Source organism: Pogoniulus pusillus, chromosome 32 (genome assembly GCF_015220805.1).
Source record: "Pogoniulus pusillus isolate bPogPus1 chromosome 32, bPogPus1.pri, whole genome shotgun sequence".
Classification (NCBI taxonomy): Eukaryota; Metazoa; Chordata; class Aves; order Piciformes; family Lybiidae; genus Pogoniulus; species Pogoniulus pusillus.
This window is the reverse complement of record NC_087295.1, coordinates 2,790,097-2,809,018: the sequence shown is the minus strand read 5'-3', so window position 1 is coordinate 2,809,018 and position 18,922 is coordinate 2,790,097. Positions and strand designations below refer to the sequence as shown.

The window sequence follows — 18,922 nt, the reverse complement described above, 5'->3', positions numbered from 1 at the left end:
CAGACCCCCAGGGCCTGTTCCTCAGGGCTGCTCTCAGCCATTCCCCACCCAGCCTGGAGCTGTGCTTGGGATTGCACCCACCCAGGTGCAGGAGCTTACACTTGGCCTTGTTGAATGTCATGAGGTCGCCCTGGGCACACCTCTGCAGCCTGCCCAGCTCCCTCTGGATGGATCCCTGCCCTCTAGCAAGTCGACTGTGCCACACAACTTGGTGCCATCTGCAAACCTGCTGAGGGTGCACTGATTCCTCTGTCCATATTGAAGAGCAGAGCTCTGTGAAAGTCCACCTCAAATAATCATCCTTAAACACATGAAGCCCACAGGAGAAAAGAATGTTCAATCCCCTGAGCCTGCCTCTGAGTGGTGGTTCCAAACCAACATGCTTAAGTTTCTCTCTAGGTGCTTACAGGACAACTGAACCACCTGACATGACTAAACTGCAAGCAACATGGTTACAGCTGCAGGGTTTTTCCTAACCCAAACATACCTGTACAGTCTTTTTGATTCTGTGAGAAGGACCTGGATACTCTGGGGAATACAGTTCTGTTAGGAATAATGAGTTGATTAATGTTGATTTTCCCAGTCCAGATTCACCTAGAAGAAAACAAAACAGTTTTCAGTAAAACCAAGAGAGCACCACAGGGTTATGAACATTTAGAGCTGCACTGCAAATCACCATGAAATAAAACAGCTGCAAACAGGCAGTGCACACTAAAGCTTTGAGACACTCTCACCTTTCCCAGTCTGAGAGCCTGCAAATCCAGCTCACTGCTGAATGCTGCAGACATGCCTTGCTCTGATCACAGTACAGTACTACAGACTGCAGTCTGCACTCCCATTACAACACACAAAGATGGTATTGCCACACATCCCATCTTCTGAACAAGCTGTATTCCTGCTCTGACTTCCTTTCATCATGGGATCAGCCAGGTTGGAAGAGACCTCCAAGCTCAGCCAGCCCAACCTAGCACCCAGCCCTATCCAGTCAACCAGACCATGGCACTAAGTGCCTCATTCAGGCTTTGCTTCAACACCTCCAGGCACAGCCACTCCACCACCTCCCTGGGCAGCCCATTCCAATGCCACTTCACTTGGCATTGAGGGGTTCAAATGAGACCACTGGCAGTCCCTGGAATGCTTTGCCAATCTGGCAAACAGGCTCTACAATAATACTGAAATAGCTAAGTATGGATTCTTAACTCAGCAAAGTCCAAAGTCATGCCAAAGCATAAGGGTTTCCACTTCAGTTTCTATCCCTCAGCTCTCATTATAACTTTATCACTACAAAGAAATTGAAACTGCAAGTATCACATTCCCATAATAATAGAAGAATTGTGATCCTTAAGTCTTAATGCTGCTGCTTTCTTTAAGCTGTTGGTTGCTGTGGCACGTTGAGAATGTGGCCTGTTCCCAAGCTCCCCCAACTTTTCAGCCTCCACCATTCTTACTCCAACAGAAATGGGCAAGCAGCGCAGTGCAGCTCAGCTTCCAGCTTTGTGTCAGTCCCCTCTGGGAGATGGCTGCTTTCTCATTCGTAGACTCACAGAATCAAGCAGGCTGGAAGAGAGCTCCAAGCTCAGCCAGCCCAGCCTAGCACCCAGCCCTGCCCAACCAACCAGACCATGGCACTAAGTGCCCCAGCCAGGCTTGGCTTCAACACCTCCAGCCACAGCCACTCCACCACCTCCCTGGGCAGCCCATTCCAATGCCAAGCACTCTCTCTGCAAAGAACATCCCCCTAAGCATCCAGGATCACTGCTCTACTGCACTTTCAGGATCCTGCCTTCTGCAACTCGAGGCATGACTCAAACAGCACACCTTCCATCCTTACATCTATGAGTCCAGCTAAGACTTCCTTAAACACACCAAATGATCAAGCTCACCAACCAGTACTGAACATTCTCAGGGTGCTCTCTGCATGGCTTCCTGCCTCTTCACTACAGAAATCACTCAGGCAGAAGTCACCACAAGATTTTCTGCTCTGTCACTAACAACTACCAGTCCTACAGCACTTCATGCTCATGCCCTGTGACAATCAACTGCACCACTTCTCAGAGATGCCCAATGATAGGAGAAGGGGCAATAATAGAATCATAGAATCAAGCAGACTGGAAAAGACCTCCAAGCTCAGCCAGCCCAACCTAGCACCCAGCCCTGCCCAACCAACCAGACCATGGCACTAAGTGCCCCAGCCAGTCTTGGCTTCAACACCTCCAGCCACAGAGACCTCCCTGGGCAGCCCATTCCAATGCCAATCACTCTCTCTGCCAACAACTTCCTCCTGACATCCAGCTTAGACCTCCCCTGGCACAGTTTGAGGCTGTGTCTCCTTCTTCTGTTGCTGGCTGCCTGGCAGAAGAGCCCAACCCCACCTGGGTACAGACTCCCTTCAGGTAGCTGTAGATTTAAGAGGTGTTTTCCAACCTGGTTAATTCTGTGATGGAACCATCCTCTCATCAGGGAGGACTGATACTCTGCCATCTCACTTTAGATGACCACAAAAAGGGAGGCTACAGGATGCCTTTAGCTCTGATTCTAGAAGGCTTTTTGCTAGTTCCTGCCTCCACAAAACATGACCCAACATTTCCATCAACACACAAGAACATCCAAACGAAACTCATCAGGAGGAGGGCTGGGAGCAGCACTGTGCCTCACAGCTGCTCCCACATACCTACAGTTCCATAGGGTAGGGTCATGCAACAACTTCCAACCCTGTGCTAGAGATGTTTATAAAAGAAAGCAAGCCAAAGCTGCACCATTTCACAACCTGAATTCAGGACAGAATTTATGGCAGTCAGAGCCACAAAGCTGACCCTCACAAAGCTGACCCTCACAAAGCTGATCCTTCAGGAGCAGTGTGGGCAGCAGGGCAAGGAAGGGGATTCTGCCCCTTGGTTCTGCTCTCCTCACACCCCACCTGCAGTCCTGGGGGCAGTTCTGCAGCCCCCAGCACAAGCAGGACATGGAAGTGTTGGAGCCACTCCAGAGGAGGCCACCAAGATGCTGAGAGGGCTGCAGCAGCTCTGCTCTGAGGACAGGCTGAGAGAGTTGGGGCTCTGCAGCCTGGAGAAGAGAAGGCTTCCAGGAAGACTTAATAATGGCCTGCCAGTACCTGAAGGGGGCTACAGGAAGGCTGAAGAGGGACAATCTGCAAAGGCCTGCAGGAACAGCATGAGGGGAAATGGCTTTGCAATAGATCAGAGCAGATTTAGATTGGAAGTTAGGAGCAAGCTCTGTACCATGGGGGTAGTGGAACACTACAACAGGTTGCCCAGGGAGGTAGAGCTGAGGTCTCACCAGTGGAGATATTCAATCTGAGGCTGGAGACAGGGCTCTGGGCAACCTGATCTAGCTGAGGATGTCCCTTCTGGCAGCAGTGGGGTTGGACTGGATGCCCTTAGGTGGTCCCTCCCAACCCAGCCCATTCTATGATTGTCTACAGGCTTCACTCCTCATAAGCAGCAAGACTGCAAAGCAGCCACGTGGAATAGATGTGTTACTTCATGAAGCACCAGGCAGGGGAAGCAAGCAGTCAGCATTCAGGACAAAAAAAGAATTCAGGCCTAGTAAAAGCAAGGAACTGCTATCAGAAGCCTCTCTTCAGCTGTAGTTCTTCAACATCACTCACAGGAGAAAAATACATCCCCACAGCACTGGTCCACCCAGGTCTAGTAGCGAAACCAGCTGAAATGTGACAGCCTTCAGCGTGCAGGCTTGGGTGGAATTACAAACATGCAATTAGGAGCTGCAGCCCAGGCTTGCCAGAGCTCTCCTCGCACCCTGCTCGAGCTGTAGGCACGCTGCAATGCAGTTTCAGAGACATGAAAAGCAACAAGGAGTGGTCAAAAGTGACCTAGATGGAAAATGGGACTGTGCAAGCTCGCTGCCAAGTAACTGGGTTAAGGGATTCAACTGGAAGTGACAGCAGCTGCAGAGCTCCAGGATAACAAATCTTCCAGACTTAAGCTTCATAACCAGTATATAGCTGGAATTTCATCAGGCTTGGACAGAGCCAAAGTAGGTAGGAGGGAAGGAGAGACCTGCAGAGGGGTTATTACCCAGCCCTAGCCAGTCAACCAGGCCATGGCACTAAGTGCCCCAGCCAGGCTTGGCTTCAACACCTCCAGGCACAGGGACTCCACCACCTCCCTGGGCAGCCCATTCCAATGCCAATCAATCTCTCTGCCAACAACTTCCTAACAACATCCAGCCCAGACCTGCCCTGGCACAGCTGGCAGGCCATTACTAAGTCTTCCTGGAAGCCTTCTCTCCTCCAGGCTGCAGAGCCCCAACTCTCTCAGCCTGTCCTCACAGCAGAGCTGCTGCAGCCCTCTGAGCATCTTGGTGGCCTCCTCTGGACTGGCTCCAACAGTTCCATGTCCTCCTTGTGCTGGGGGTTCCAGAAGTGCACCCAGGACTCCAAGTGCTGATAGCAGAGTTTTCTTTTGCCAAGCTGCAGACTGAAGACCAACCTTCCTTGCAGCTCCCAGCAAGCTCTCCAGCTGGATTCATGCACTAATCCAATCTGGCCCAAGTGCTGTTAGTTCCTTTTAGCAACAGCCCAGATTTAGGCCAGGTCAGCATCTGAATTTCAGCCCAGAGCAGTTATTGTTGGATGATTTCCCCCCCCAATTAAACCAGACCAACACTTCATAAATGCCACTGAGGGCAGGAGGACTCTTCAAGCACTTCAAAGTGATGTGGAATCATTTCTGTATACTCCTGTATGCCACAGACACCTTCTACACCAACCAAACTTCCCCAGCCATGCAGCTCTCAAAGGTTGTCCACTATATGGTGGAAGAGTGTGAAAAGGGAATTCCAGAAGTTGTAAGAATGAACCCAACTGAAAAGAAAAAACCCAAACCAAAAAGGCCCTATAGAAAAAAGACTAATCAAAATGAGGCTGAGCATATATGGAAGGCACAGCTTCATTTTTTTTCCTCCCCTTTACTTTGTTCTGGTTTTCATTAAGCAAGAAAAAAAAAACCACTTTTGAGTTTTTGGGTTTGTTTTTCCTTCCTTTTCTCAATGGGAAGTACTCAAGCCATGGAATCACCAGAAGGTGGTTAGGGAAAAGAGCTGTCAAGTGCTCAATGCTGAGAATAGTCAGTTAAATATTCCTGCTTTTAAAGATGTGCAATTATTGGAAAGAAAAAAGAACAGCCAAAGCCCACAACTGCTGCAGTAAAGGAGTCTCAGAGTGACTCCAGTGCCACAGGACTCTCTTTTCAGGAGAGTGTTTTAGCCATTACCATCTGTGATTCTAACTGGTCCTTGCCATGTTCCAGTGGGAAACCTCTCAAAGGAAGCAGCATTCCTGCAGACAGCAGCTCTTGTTATTTTCCAGTGGTAACTTCAGACAGATTTACAGACCCAGCAGTATTAAAATGATTGAAGGAGGGCTAGAAGGCAGTTGGATGCATCAGGTTGGTTGGTGGACAAAGGATCACGTCACAGAAGAGGAGAGTGAGGGGTGGCCTCATTCATGGAAGGCAAAGTGTGAGGAGGATGGAGCCAGGCTCTGCTCAGGGATGGCCAACGACAGGACAAGGGGCACTGGGGGCAAGCTGGAGCAGAGGAGGTTCCACATAAGCATAAGGAAAAGCTTTTTCACTGTGAGGATGCCAGAGCCCTGGAACAGGCTGCCCAGAGAGGCTGTGGAGCTCTGGAGACATTCAAAACCCACCTGGATGTGCTCCTGTGTGACCTGCTTTAGGTGACCTGGACGTGAGGAGGAAGTTGTTCAGCATGAGAGGAGTGAGAGGCTGGGATGGGTTGCCCAGGGAGGTGGCTGAGGCACCAGCCCTGGAGGTGGATGAGGCTGTGGCCAGCCTGATCTAGGGTAGGGTGTCCCTGCCCATGGTAGGGGGTTGGAACTGGCTGGTCCTTGTGGTCCCTTCCAACCCTGACTGATTCTCATCCAGCAGCACCCCCAGGTCCCTCTCCTCAGGGCTGCTCTCCAGCCACTCACTGCCCAGCCTGCATTTGTGTTCAGGATTGCCTCAACTCAGATGACTCATCTCAGGTCTTGTTGAACCTCCTGAGGTTGGCTTGTGCCCACCTCTGCAGCCTGTCCATGTCTCTCTGGATGGATCCCTGCCCTCCAGCCTGTCTGCTGCACCACACAGCCTGGTGTCAGCAGCAAACCTGCTGAGGCTGCACTCAATGCCTCTGTCCATGGCACCCACAAAGATGCTGAACAAGACTGGTCCTGATCCCTGCACCAGTTCAAATGGACAAGCTTGAAGCTATTATTACTGACCTGCTTGAAGCAGTTGACAAAGCAATCTGTAAACCAAACCCAGCCAGAAGCACTCTGGTTAATTCCATTTAACTTGAAAGGTTGAGGTTCCAGCTTACAGCCTGCATGTTAAATGTGTCAGCTGCTTTGAGGGACCCTCAAGAGTTCCTACACACAACAAAAGTCAGGCTTCTAGATATTGGTTTGGGGTTTTTTTTGCCTCATTATAAAGAAGCCAGCATCACTTCACAGAAAACATCAACTACTTCCTAAGTACAAGGCAAAAAAAAACCCAACAAAACAAACACTGCAAGATTTGCATCCCAAGTTGTGCTACAGGAACTAATTAAGACTTGACTGCAGCCCTAAGGCCACGTTTGCATTTTTGCTAGAACATCTATGCTTGGAAAAAAACCTGTTTTCATCTGCAAGCACTTAATGCTGGATTGGTGACAGGAACATACCGACAGAAACAAGCTGGACGTCTGGAGGGGAGAGGAGAAGAGAGGGGAGAGGAGAGGAGAAGAGAGGGGAGAGGAGAAGAGAAGAGAGGGGAGAGGAGAAGAGAAGAGAGGGGAGAGGAGAAGAGAAGAGAGGGGAGAGGAGAAGAGAAGAGAGGGGAGAGGAGAAGAGAAGAGAGGGGAGAGGAGAAGAGAAGAGAGGGGAGAGGAGAAGAGAAGAGAGGGGAGAGGAGAAGAGAAGAGAGGGGAGAGGAGAAGAGAAGAGAGGGGAGAGGAGAAGAGAAGAGAGGGGAGAGGAGAAGAGAAGAGAGGGGAGAGGAGAAGAGAAGAGAGGGGAGAGGAGAAGAGAAGAGAAGAGAGGGGAGAGGAGAAGAGAAGAGAGGGGAGAGGAGAAGAGAAGAGAGGGGAGAGGAGAAGAGAAGAGAGGGGAGAGGAGAAGAGAAGAGAGGGGAGAGGAGAAGAGAAGAGAGGGGAGAGGAGAAGAGGGGAGAGGAGAAGAGAGGGGAGAGGAGAAGAGAGGGGAGAGGAGAAGAGAGGGGAGAGGAGAAGAGAGGGGAGAGGAGAAGAGAAGAGAGGGGAGAGGAGAAGAGAGGGGAGAGGAGAAGAGAGGGGAGAGGAGAAGAGAGGGGAGAGGAGAAGAGAGGGGAGAGGAGAAGAGAGGGGAGAGGAGAAGAGAGGGGAGAGGAGAAGAGAGGGGAGAGGAGAAGAGAGGGGAGAGGAGAAGAGAGGGGAGAGGAGAAGAGAGGGGAGAGGAGAAGAGAGGGGAGAGGAGAAGAGAGGGGAGAGGAGAAGAGAGGGGAGAGGAGAAGAGAGGGGAGAGGAGAAGAGAGGGGAGAGGAGAAGAGAGGGGAGAGGAGAAGAGAGGGGAGAGGAGAAGAGAGGGGAGAGGAGAAGAGAGGGGAGAGGAGAAGAGAGGGGAGAGGAGAAGAGAGGGGAGAGGAGAAGAGAGGGGAGAGGAGAAGAGAGGGGAGAGGAGAAGAGAGGGGAGAGGAGAAGAGAGGGGAGAGGAGAAGAGAGGGGAGAGGAGAAGAGAGGGGAGAGGAGAAGAGAGGGGAGAGGAGAAGAGAGGGGAGAGGAGAAGAGAGGGGAGAGGAGAAGAGAGGGGAGAGGAGAAGAGAGGGGAGAGGAGAAGAGAGGGGAGAGGAGAAGAGAGGGGAGAGGAGAAGAGAGGGGAGAGGAGAAGAGAAGGGAGAGGAGAAGAGAAGGGAGAGGAGAAGAGAAGGGAGAGGAGAAGAGAAGGGAGAGGAGAAGAGAAGGGAGAGGAGAAGAGAAGGGAGAGGAGAAGAGAAGGGAGAGGAGAAGAGAAGGGAGAGGAGAAGAGAAGGGAGAGGAGAAGAGAAGGGAGAGGAGAAGAGAAGGGAGAGGAGAAGAGAGGGGAGGCTGAGGGAGCTGGGGGTGTGCAGCCTGCAGAAGAGGAGGCTCAGGGCAGAGCTCATTGCTGCCTGCAGCTACCAGAAGGGAGGCTGTAGCCAGGTGGGGTTGGGCTCTTCTCCCAGGCACCCAGCAATAGAACAAGGGGACAGAGTCTCAAGTTGTGGCAGGGGAGGTGTAGGCTGGATGTGAGAAGGAAGTTGTTGGCAGAGAGAGTGACTGGCATTGGAATGGGCTGCCCAGGGAGGTGGTGGAGTCTCTGTGGCTGGAGGTGTTGAAGCCAAGCCTGGCTGGGGCACTTAGTGCCATGGTCTGGTTACTTGGCCAGGGCTGGGTACTAGGTTGGACTGGCTGAGCTTGGAGCTCTCTTCCAACCTGGTTGATTCTGTGATTCAGAGCTAAAGCTGCCTTGTAGATTCAAGCAGCTAGCAGGCTGCTTTGCCAGACCAGAAACACAAGTGAGCCCTGCCAGTCAGCAGTACTTGTGCTAACTATCAGCCAGCTAACACCAAAAAGGGAAAAGACAACTTATTTATGCTGTCCCCCAGGGACAGAAAGCCCAAGAAAAGAATGCAGATAAAAAAGCATCTATACAATGGAATGGGCTGCCCAGGGAGGTGGTGGAGTCACCATCCCTGGAGGTGCTGAAGCCAAGCCTGGCTGGGGCACTTAGTGCCATGGTCTGGTTGCTTGGCCAGGGCTGGGTGCTAGGTTGGACTGGCTGAGCTTGGAGCTCTCTTCCAACCTGCTTGATTCTATGATTCTATAATATTTCTGATCCTAGTATCACCTAGAGAGAGGTGGTGGAGCAAAACTGCCAGCAGGTAGCATGATCACTTAGCCTTCCACCCACAAGGAAGAACAAGTGTTCTGGTGCCAGACAAAAGGCATGGGGCAAAACCCAGCACCCACTTCACACAGACATCTGCAACTCTGAGTTTGGCCATGAAAGGATTCAGTTAAACACCTGAACACAGAATCCCTCCTGGTCTCAAGGAGCTCTCCTGACCTTAGTCATCTAAAAGCTTTCTTCTTAGGCAAGCTATGCAGTTCTAGGGGTGAAATTAACATTCAACCCAGAAAGGAACCAAACCCTCTCCCCTTTCCCTCAAAACTGTCTTCCCACACAGAGGGGTGGGAGTGAGGAAGTCAGCTTTTATTCAGCCAAGAGAGGAACACACCCAAGACACTTAGATCACATTTCACAGAATGGGTTAGGTTGGAAAGGACCTCAAAGCTCAGCCAGTTCCAACCCCCTGCCATAGGCAGGGACAGCTCTCACTACAACAGGCCCCTCAAGGCTTCATCCAATCTGGCCTTGAACACCTCCAGGGTGGTTGTGGATGACAGAAGCACCAAATGGGATCTTTGATTTACAATTCTAACACCAGTCCACTGACCCAGGCAGCAACAAGCTGGCAGAGGGGAGACTGAAAGTGGATGTTAGGAAGAAGTTGTTTGCAGTGAGGGTGGTGAGACACTGGCACAGGTTACCCAGGGAGGTTGTGGATGACAGAAGCACAGAATGGGATCAAAGATCCCATTCTGTGCTTCTGTCATCCACAACCTCCCTGGAGGTGTTCAGCACCAGGCTGGATGAGGCCTTGAGTGACCTGCTCTAGTGGGAGGTGCCCCTGCCTATGCCAAAGGAAGATCTCTGAGGTCCCTTCCAACCCAAACCATTCTATGATCTCTGTCCTTACAGTTCTGAGAAGGAAAGATGCTACAGCATGCAGCAAACATGCTCCTACCTACCATGGGGTGTTATGCATCTGATCAGAGAGTGGTCTGGGTGGGAAGGGACCTCCAAAGCTCATCCAGTCCAACCCCCTCTGCAGCCAGCAGGGACATCCTCAACTAGATCAGGATGCCCACAGCCCTGTTAAGCCTCACACTGAGTATCTCCAGGGTGGAGCCCCAACTACCTCCCTGGGCAACCTGTTGCAGTGTTTCACCACTCCCACGGTGCAAAACTTGTTCCTAACACCCAATCTAACTCTGCTCTTCTCTAACTTCAAACCACTGCTCCTCTTCCTATCCCTTCAGGCCTCTTCAAACAGTCTCTCTCCAGACTTCACAAGAACCTCACTAAAAAAACACTCTATCTGAGCACTTTTTTGCATGCAAGCTTGATGTAAAATTAAATAAACCAATAGAGCTGAGAAACCAAAAGCCAAGAAAAAGAATGCCACACCTCTGCAGCTTTAAAGTTATCCTTATCTTTTTGAGTGCTTTCCAACATCACCACTGGCCCCAAAGCACACATGAAATACTATTTTAGCATGCCAGTGCATTTAACCAGGAAAGATCAACATTGACCAACTGCTGTATTTCATATACCCTCAAACATCAAGTGCCAAGAAAAACATGCATGCAGCAAGGCAGAAAGCTCTCTTAATTCATCCTGTTCCCAGCACACACAAGCAGGGCTCAGTTCTGACTTATGACTGAGCAGCAGCCTTAGAACAGAGATCACAGAATGGGAATGGCAGAATGCAAGGGGTTGGGAGGGATCCCCAGAGAGCATCCAGTCCAACCCTCCCTGCCAAGGCAGGATCCCCTAGGGTAGTCCACACAGGAATGCATCCAGGAGGGGTTTGAAAGCCTCCAAAGACGACTTCACAACCTCTCTGGGCAGCCTGCTCCAAAGTTCCATCACTCTCACTGTAAAGCAGTTTCTCCTCATGCTGAGCTGAAACCTTCTCTGTTCTAGTTTGTAGCTGCTGCTCCTTGTCTTATTGCTGCTGACCATCAGAAAAAGCTTGGCCCCAGCCACTTGACACCCACCCCTTAGATACTTATGCACATTGATCAGCCTTCTCTTCTAATCTCCCATTTCCACAGAATCAGCCAGGCTGGAAAAGACCTCCAAGCTCAGCCAGCCCTGGCCAGTCAACCAGACCATGGCACTAAGTGCCCCAGCCAGGCTTGGCTTCAACACCTCCAGCCACAGCCACTCCACCACCTCCCTGGGCAGCCCATTCCAATGCCAATCACTCTCTCTGCCAACAACTTCCTAACAACATCCAGCCTAGACCTGCCCTGGCACAGCTTCAGACTCTGTCCCCTTGTTCTGTTGCTGGGTGCCTGGCAGCAGAGCCCAACCCCACCTGGCTACAGCCTTCCTGCAGGCAGCTGCAGGCAGCAATGAGCTCTGCCCTGAGCCTCCTCTGCTGCAGGCTGCACACCCCCAGCTCCCTCAGCCTCTCCTCACAGGGCTGTGCTCCAGGCCCCTCCCCAGCTTTGGCGCCCTCCTGTGGACACCTTCCAGCACCTCAACATCTCTCTGCAATGGAGGAGCCCAGAACTGGACACAGCACTCCAGGGGTGGCCTGAGCAGTGCTGAGCACAGGGGCACAAGAACCTCCCTTGTTCTGCTGCCCACACTGCTCCTGAGCCAGCCCAGGATGCCATTGGCTCTGCTGCCCACCTGGGCACTGCTGCCTCAGCTTCAGCTCCTCTCTCCCAGCACCCCCAGCTCCCTCTCTGCCTGGCTGCTCTCAGCCACTCTGGCCCCAGCCTGTAGTGCTGCTTGGGGCTGTTGTGGCCAAAGTGTAAAACCCTGCACTTGGCCTTGTTCAGCCAGGTTTGTCTTTGAGTCCTTGAAGGAGCTCTTTCTGAAGACAGTGGTGGTTTGACTCCAGAGCATTGCATTAATTGCCCCAAGGCCCCTTCAGCAGACATTGCTGCTTGCTATGGAAAGCATTATGTGAGGGTGAAAAATGACAACAAACCAAACCCTGTTCCATCAATGGCAGACAGAAATAGCTCACAAGGAAACCAGTTTTGAGTTATTTTTTGCTTCACTGACAGTAAATTCTCTCATACTTCAAACCAAGGAAGAACAGATGGGAAAAGAATTGCTGACTTTCAAGACACACAAAATAAAAGGTTCCTCTCAGAAACCCTACATTTTCCTTTCAACTCTGCAGATGGTTTAACAACATCATCAGAAAATAAACCCCATGCAGATGTGAATGCAAAGTAATGGCTCAGTGTTTAACAGAGATACAGGGGAAATGTGTCACACAATGCCTTGGTCTGGCAAAGCCCTTCAAGCTCATCCAGTCCAGTCATTAGTTGCACACTGACATGTCCTTGACCAAACCAAACCCCTCAGCACAGCATCTCATCACTAGGAATTGATATGGTTGGAAAGGACCACCAGCATCAGCCAGTCCAACCTTCATCCCAGCAGCCTTCAGCACCAGACCATAGCCTCAAGCACCACAGCCACTCTCCTTTTAAACACCTCCAGGGATGGTGACTCCACCACCTCCCTGGGCAGCCTGTTCCAGTGCCTGACCACTTGCTCAGGGAAGAACTTCCTCCCAACAGCCAACCTCAGCCTCCCCTGATGCAACTTGAGGCCATTTCCTCTTGTCCTATCCAATCTACATCTGCTCTTCCCTAATTCCAAACCATTGCCCCTCAATCCTATCACTGCAGCCATTTCTGAGCAGTCCTCTGCAGCCTTCTTGTAGTCCCCTTCAAGTAGTGGAAAGCTGTTCTAAGGTCTCCCTGGAGCTTTCTCTTGTGCAGGTTGAACAACCCCAATTCTCTCAACCTGGCCTCATAGCAGATGGCTTCCAGCCCTCCCAGCACTGATGTGACCCTGACTCTGGCTAGCTCTGGCCAGCCTGATCTAAGGTAGGGTGTCCCTGCCCATGGCAGGGGCGTTGGAACTAGATGATCTTTGTGGTCCCTTCCAACCCTGACTGACTCCATGTGACCTCCTCCAGCCCCACTGCAACAGGTCCCTGAGTCGAGTCCTCAGCACAGCACAGACAGAGGTGGCCTGAGCAGTGCAGAGGGTGGTCTCAGCAGAGGGGCTCCCTGCCCTCCTTTCCCCTGCTGGCTGTGATCAGGCTGGGCTGGGCTGGTAGCACCCAGTGCCAGCTCAGGTCCAGCTTTGCATCCCCAGCACCCCAAGTCCAGCCTCCATGGAGAAACTTTCACTTCAGGCTTAAAAGAAGGAAGGAACTACACTGATGTCACTCAACAGTAAACCTCAGCACAGGAGCTTCCACCTCAACACAAGGGTCCCAGAGCCCTGGCACAGGCTGCCCAAAGAGGCTGTGGAGTCTCCATCTCTGAATCCTTTCCAGGCCTGCCTGGATGTGTTCCTGTGTGCCCTGAGCTAGATTGCATGGTCCTGCTCTGGCAGGGGGGTTGGACTTGATGATCTCTTTGGGTCCCTTCCAGCCCCTGACATCCTATGAACACACTCTTAATACAGCTCCTGACCATGCTGACAGGGACTTTGCACCATTCCAAGACAAGAATATTAAGAGGTCTTAAATCTGTGCTCAACAGAACCACCTACAGTGAAAAACTGAGATGGAAACTGGAAATAAAGGGTGAGAAGAACTCACAGAGAAAGATTAATTGGATAAAACAGCTTTAGCAGTCTTTCTAACTCTAAATATTCTGCCTTAAATATTATGGTAAGTGGTTAGGAGGGGAAAAAAAAAAAAACTCTAACACCAGAATAGAAATGAAGGGGGGAAAATATTGTTAAAAGCTGCTCAATCTGTTTCATAAAAAGGAATTGTACAGAAGAGTATGGTATGAGCTGTAATGAAATGTAAATGTGCTCAGAAGCTCAACACAAAGACATATGAGAACCAGAATGGAGCAGCTGCAGGCAATACCCATACTACACAGAGAAAAAAACACTGGAGAAAGGAACAAAATGGAACAGCTCAAAGAGATTCAGAATGAAGATCTGCACTGTTGCATAATTAGCCAGAGGGAAAACATCCACATTGAAGCACAAGAGTCACATCTCATGGCTGACACTGGCTTCACGACCATCAGGTATTTACATCACAAATACTGCAGCTGAGAGCATCACTTTGGTAACAACATTAACTTCTTGTCCAGTGTCTTTATTGATGATCAGGAGCTGGGGATTGAGTCCAGCATCAGTAAGTTTGCAGATGACACCAAGCTAGGAGCAGCTGTGGAGCTGCTGGAGGGTAGGAGAGCCCTGCAGAGGGACCTGGCCAGGCTGGATGGGTGGGCAGAGGCCAATGGGGTGAGATTGAACAAGGCCAAGTGCAGGGTTCTGCACTTTGGCCACAACAACCCCAAGCAGCACTACAGGCTGGGGCCAGAGTGGCTGAGAGCAGCCAGGCAGAGAGGGAGCTGGGGGTGCTGGAAGAGAGGAGCTGAAGAGGAGGCAGCAGTGCCCAGGTGGGCAGCAGAGCCAATGGCATCCTGGGCTGGCTCAGGAGCAGTGTGGGCAGCAGGACAAGGGAGGTTCTTGTGCCCCTGTGCTCAGCACTGCTCAGGCCACCCCTTGAGTGCTGTGTCCAGTTCTGGGCTCCTCCATTGCAGAGAGATGTTGAGGTGCTGGAAGGTGTCCACAGGAGGGCGCCAAAGCTGGGGAGGGGCCTGGAGCACAGCCCTGTGAGGGGAGGCTGAGGGAGCTGGGGGGGTGCAGCCTGCAGCAGAGGAGGCTCAGGGCAGAGCTCATTGCTGCCTGCAGCTGCCTGCAGGGAGGCTGTAGCCAGGTGGGGTTGGGCTCTGCTGCCAGGCACCCAGCAACAGAACAAGGGGACAGAGTCTCAAGCTGTGCCAGGGGAAGTACAGGCTGGATGTTAGGAAGTTCTTCACAGAGAGAGTAAGAAAAGACTGGACGAGGCACTTAGTGCCATGGTTTGATTGACTGGATAGGGCTGGGGGATAGGTTAGACTGGATGATCTTGGAGGTCTCTTCCAACCTGCTTGATTCTATGACCACCAGAAGACACCAGTACTGGACCAGGCCAAGCTTTCTGCAGCAAACAAAGCAAGCACTTTAAAACCAGAGTGTTCTTTTGCTTTTACTGCAGCTTCAAGTCTCACAAAACAGCCTTCTGCTTTGCCTCCCTGCCAAAAAGCCATGTTCAAACCAAAACAGTGGAGCCTGCATGTAATTACCAAGGCAACACTGACAGCACTGCCAGACACTTCCCTTGAAGTTGTCATCTACAGGTGACCTACAAGGCTAAAGTGACAATTAGAACACACAACAGATGATTTGCTAGAGGAGAGCCTCCAACACAGCTTCTGGTGTCACAACTGCCAAAGGGTTGTCCAAGAAATTGGTGGAAAGGTTGTCTGGGAAGTCACTGAAGGGTTTTGCATCCCACAAATCAGATTAATTTTAAATGAAATCAATAAAATTTCCAAGTTTCCTTTCCACCTATTTCTTGTCCATAGGGAGGGACATCTCCCACTAGAACAGGGCACTCAAGGACTCATTGGTGCTGAACACCTCCAGGGAGGTTATGGATGACAGAAGCACAGAATGGGATCTTTGATCCCATTCTGTGCTTCTGTGCTCCACAACCTCCCTGGGCAACCTGTGCCAGTGTCTCACCACCCTCACTGCAAACAACTTCTTCCTAACAGCCACTTTCAGTCTCCTCTCTGCCAGTTCAAACCCATTCCTCCCTGTCCTGTCATCACCAGACCTTGTCAATAGTCCCTCCCCAGCCCTCCTGGAGGCAAGGCCACTCCAAGGTCTCCTCAAAGCCTTCTCTTCTCCAGGCTGCAGAGCCCCAACTCTCTCAGCCTGTCCTCACAGCAGAGCTGCTGCAGCCCTCTCAGCATCTTGGTGGCCTCCTCTGCACTGCCTCCAACACTTCCATGTCCTGCTTGTGCTGGGGGCTCCAGAACTGCACCCAGGACTGCAGGTGGGGTGTGAGGAGAGCAGAGCCAAGGGGCAGAATCCCCTCCCTTGCCCTGCTGCCCACACTGCTCTTGCTGCAGCCCAGCACAGGCTTGTGTCTGGGCTGCACTCACACTGCAGGCTCCTGTTGAGCTTTTCATCAGCCCAGACCCCCAGGGCCTGTTCCTCAGGGCTGCTCTCAGCCATTCCCCACCCAGCCTGGAGCTGTGCTTGGGATTGCCCCCACCCAGGTGCAGGACCTTACACTTGGTCTTGTTGAATGCCATGAGGTCGCCCTGGGCACACCTCTGCAGCCTGCCCAGCTCCCTCTGGATGGATCCCTGCCCTCTAGCAAATCGACTGTGCCACACAGCCTGGTGCCATCTGCAAACCTGCTGAGGGTGCACTGATTCCTCTGTCCATATTGAAGAGCAGAGCTCTGTGAAAGTCCACCTCAAATAATTATCCTTAAACACATGAAGCCCACAGGAGAAAAGAGAATGTTGAATCCCCTGAGCCTGCCTCTGCTTGGGTGTTGGTTCCAAACATGTTAGCAGAGCCATTTCAATAGAGGAGCAACAAAAGGGGGATTTCCTGGTGCAGTGTTTAGAGAAAGAAAGAGACACTGCAAAGCAACTCTGTTTGCTCCCCACCTCCTTACACCAGGACAAAAAGAAAAGCACACACCCAATACTTAAGCAATTACATTAATAAGCATAATTATTACTTCACAATTAAGATCTTCTTGAACTGTGGAGCTACTACACAGAGCAAGGTTACTTCTGGAAGCCTTCTTAAGTATACAGCAGAGAGCAAGAGAGGACAGACTTTGGGATTTAGGCAGACCAAATATTTATGTCTTCTTCTGCAGTGTTTCAACAACTCTCTTGGACTTGAAGAGATTACAGGAGATGATGATGGAAGCAAGCCTGACATTTCTTCCTCTGCTCAGCTGCACTATTTCGGACCTAGAAGTCACAGAACTGTCAGGGTTGGAAGGGACCACAAGGATCAGCCAGTTCCACTCCTCCTGCCACGGGCAGGGACACACTAGATCAGGTTGCTCACAGCCTCATCCAGCCTGGCCTTAAACACCTCCAGGGATGAGGCTTCCACCACCTCCCTGGGCAACCTGTGCCAGTGCCTCAGCACTCTCATGCTGGAGAACTTCCTCCTAACATCCAGACTGAACGCAGCCACTTCTTGCTTTGCACCATTCCCTGAATCCTGTCAGTACCTGACACCCTAAAAAGAAATCCCTCTGCAGCTTTCTTGTAGTCCCCTTCAGATACTGGAAGGTCACAATAAGGTCTCCTTGGAGCACTCTCTTCTCCAAACTGAACCTCTCAGCCTGCCCTCACAGCAGAGCAGCTCCGGCCCTCTGAGCATCCTTGTGGCACTCTTCTGGACACACTCCAGCACATCCAGATCCTTTCTGTACCAGGGGCTCCAGAATTTAGGCTGGAGGTGAGGAGAAAGTTCTTCCCTGAGAGAGTCATTGGACACTGGAATGGGCTGCCCGGGGAGGTGGTGGAGTCGCCGTCCCTGGAGCTGTTCAAGGCAGGATTGGACGTGGCACTTGGTGCCATGGTCTAGCCTTGAGCTCTGTGCTAAAGGGTTGGACTTGATGATCTGTGAGGTCTCTTCCAACCCTGATGATACTGTGATACTGTGAACTGGATGCAGTGCTCCAGGTAAGGTCCCACCAGCATGGAGCAGGGGGCAGAATCCCCTCCCTGGCCCTGCTGGCCACACTTCTCTTGCTGCAGCCCAGGCTCTGCTTGCTCTCTGGGCTGCAAGTGCACACTGCTGGCTCATGTTGAGCTTCTCATCCACCAGCACTCCCACCTCCCTTTCCTCAGGGCTGCTCTAAAGCCAGTCACTGCCCAGCTTCTATCAGTGCCAGGGATTGCAGGACCCTGCACTTGGTCTTGTTGAGCCTTATGAGGTTGCTTTAACCCACTACTGAAAAGCCTTCCTGTAAAAGACCCAAAAATGAAGCTGAAATTCAATGCACCATTCTGCCTACTATGGCTTGTGCTCAGAGGGGTTTTATGCTACATAACCAAGCCACTGCAGAAGATTTGACGTCTAGAATACTGATTAGACTTTTAGGACATGACTGCTTTGAAGTTCACTCTCTCCAAGACTTTGAAGACAAAGCAATGTCCACCAACAGCTGATTAACCAGGAAAACAGAAGGCTAGCTCAGGCTGCAGTTGAAGTTCAGAAACATGACTAAAGCAAACAATGTCACTCAGAGAAAGCATAAACACAGTTAATGAGATAAACACTACCATGTTTATTGTGGCTAAACACTGCAGAGTCACTTGAAGCTGGGCTGCACCAAGAGGAGTGTGAGCAGCAGGGCAAGAGAGAGGATTCTTCCCCTTCACTCAGCTCTGCTGAGAACCCCACCCTGAAAACTGCCTCCAGTTCTGATAGCCCCAGAAGGACACAGAGCTGCTAGGAGGGAGGCCAGGAGGCCACAAAGATGACCCAAGGGCTGGAACACCTCTGCTGTGAGGTGTTCAGCCTGGAGAAGACTCCAGAAGAACCTTAGAGCTGCCTTCCAATACCTGAAGTGATCTCAGAGGAAGGCTGCAGAGGGACTTTTCCCAAGGGTGTCTAGAGACAAGACACGGTGAAATGGTTTGAAGCTGAAGGGAGGTAGGTTCAGACTGGATCTTAGGAAGAAGTTCTTTGGTAAGAGGGTGCTGAGACTCTAGAACAGGCTGCCCAGGGAGGCTGTGGGTGCCTCTTCCTTGGGGGTGTTCAAGGCCAGCTTGGATGAGGTCTTGAGCAGCTGAGTCTAGTTGAGAGGTGTCCTCACCCTTGGTGGGGAGGTTGGGGCAGATGACCTCTGAGGTCCCTTCGGACCTGTTCTACTAGAGGCACACAGAAGAACACCAAGACAATTTCACACACTTCCTCCAGTTCTCCTACACTTATTCTTTCTGCTTTGAGTTGCTATTTGCAACAACAAAGCTTGGAACTACAAAAGAAACCCCACTCTGGAATAACACAAAGACAGTTCCCTTCCTTCCTCTCATCTTTTTCCTCTAGGTAGCAGAGAAAGCAAAACTGATTCAAGAGGAAAGAGTTTTGTACTGAATAATGAATTATGGGCTTGGCTACCAGGACACTAAAAAACTATAATCAAGTTCCAAGGGGGGGTGGGGGGGG

The 18,922-nt window shown here is 51.3% G+C and overlaps 1 protein-coding gene across 2 annotated transcripts in view; it reads right to left on the bottom strand.

Annotated features, from left to right (window-relative positions):
- Positions 1–18,922, bottom strand: part of SEPTIN7 (septin 7) — a 57,399-nt gene that overhangs the window by 37,405 nt on the left and 1,072 nt on the right. For both annotated transcript variants that reach the window (XM_064169905.1, XM_064169906.1), the window contains exon 2: positions 488–594. In XM_064169905.1, the coding sequence (XP_064025975.1) occupies positions 488–594 (107 nt within the window). The remainder of the gene's footprint in view (positions 1–487; positions 595–18,922) is intronic.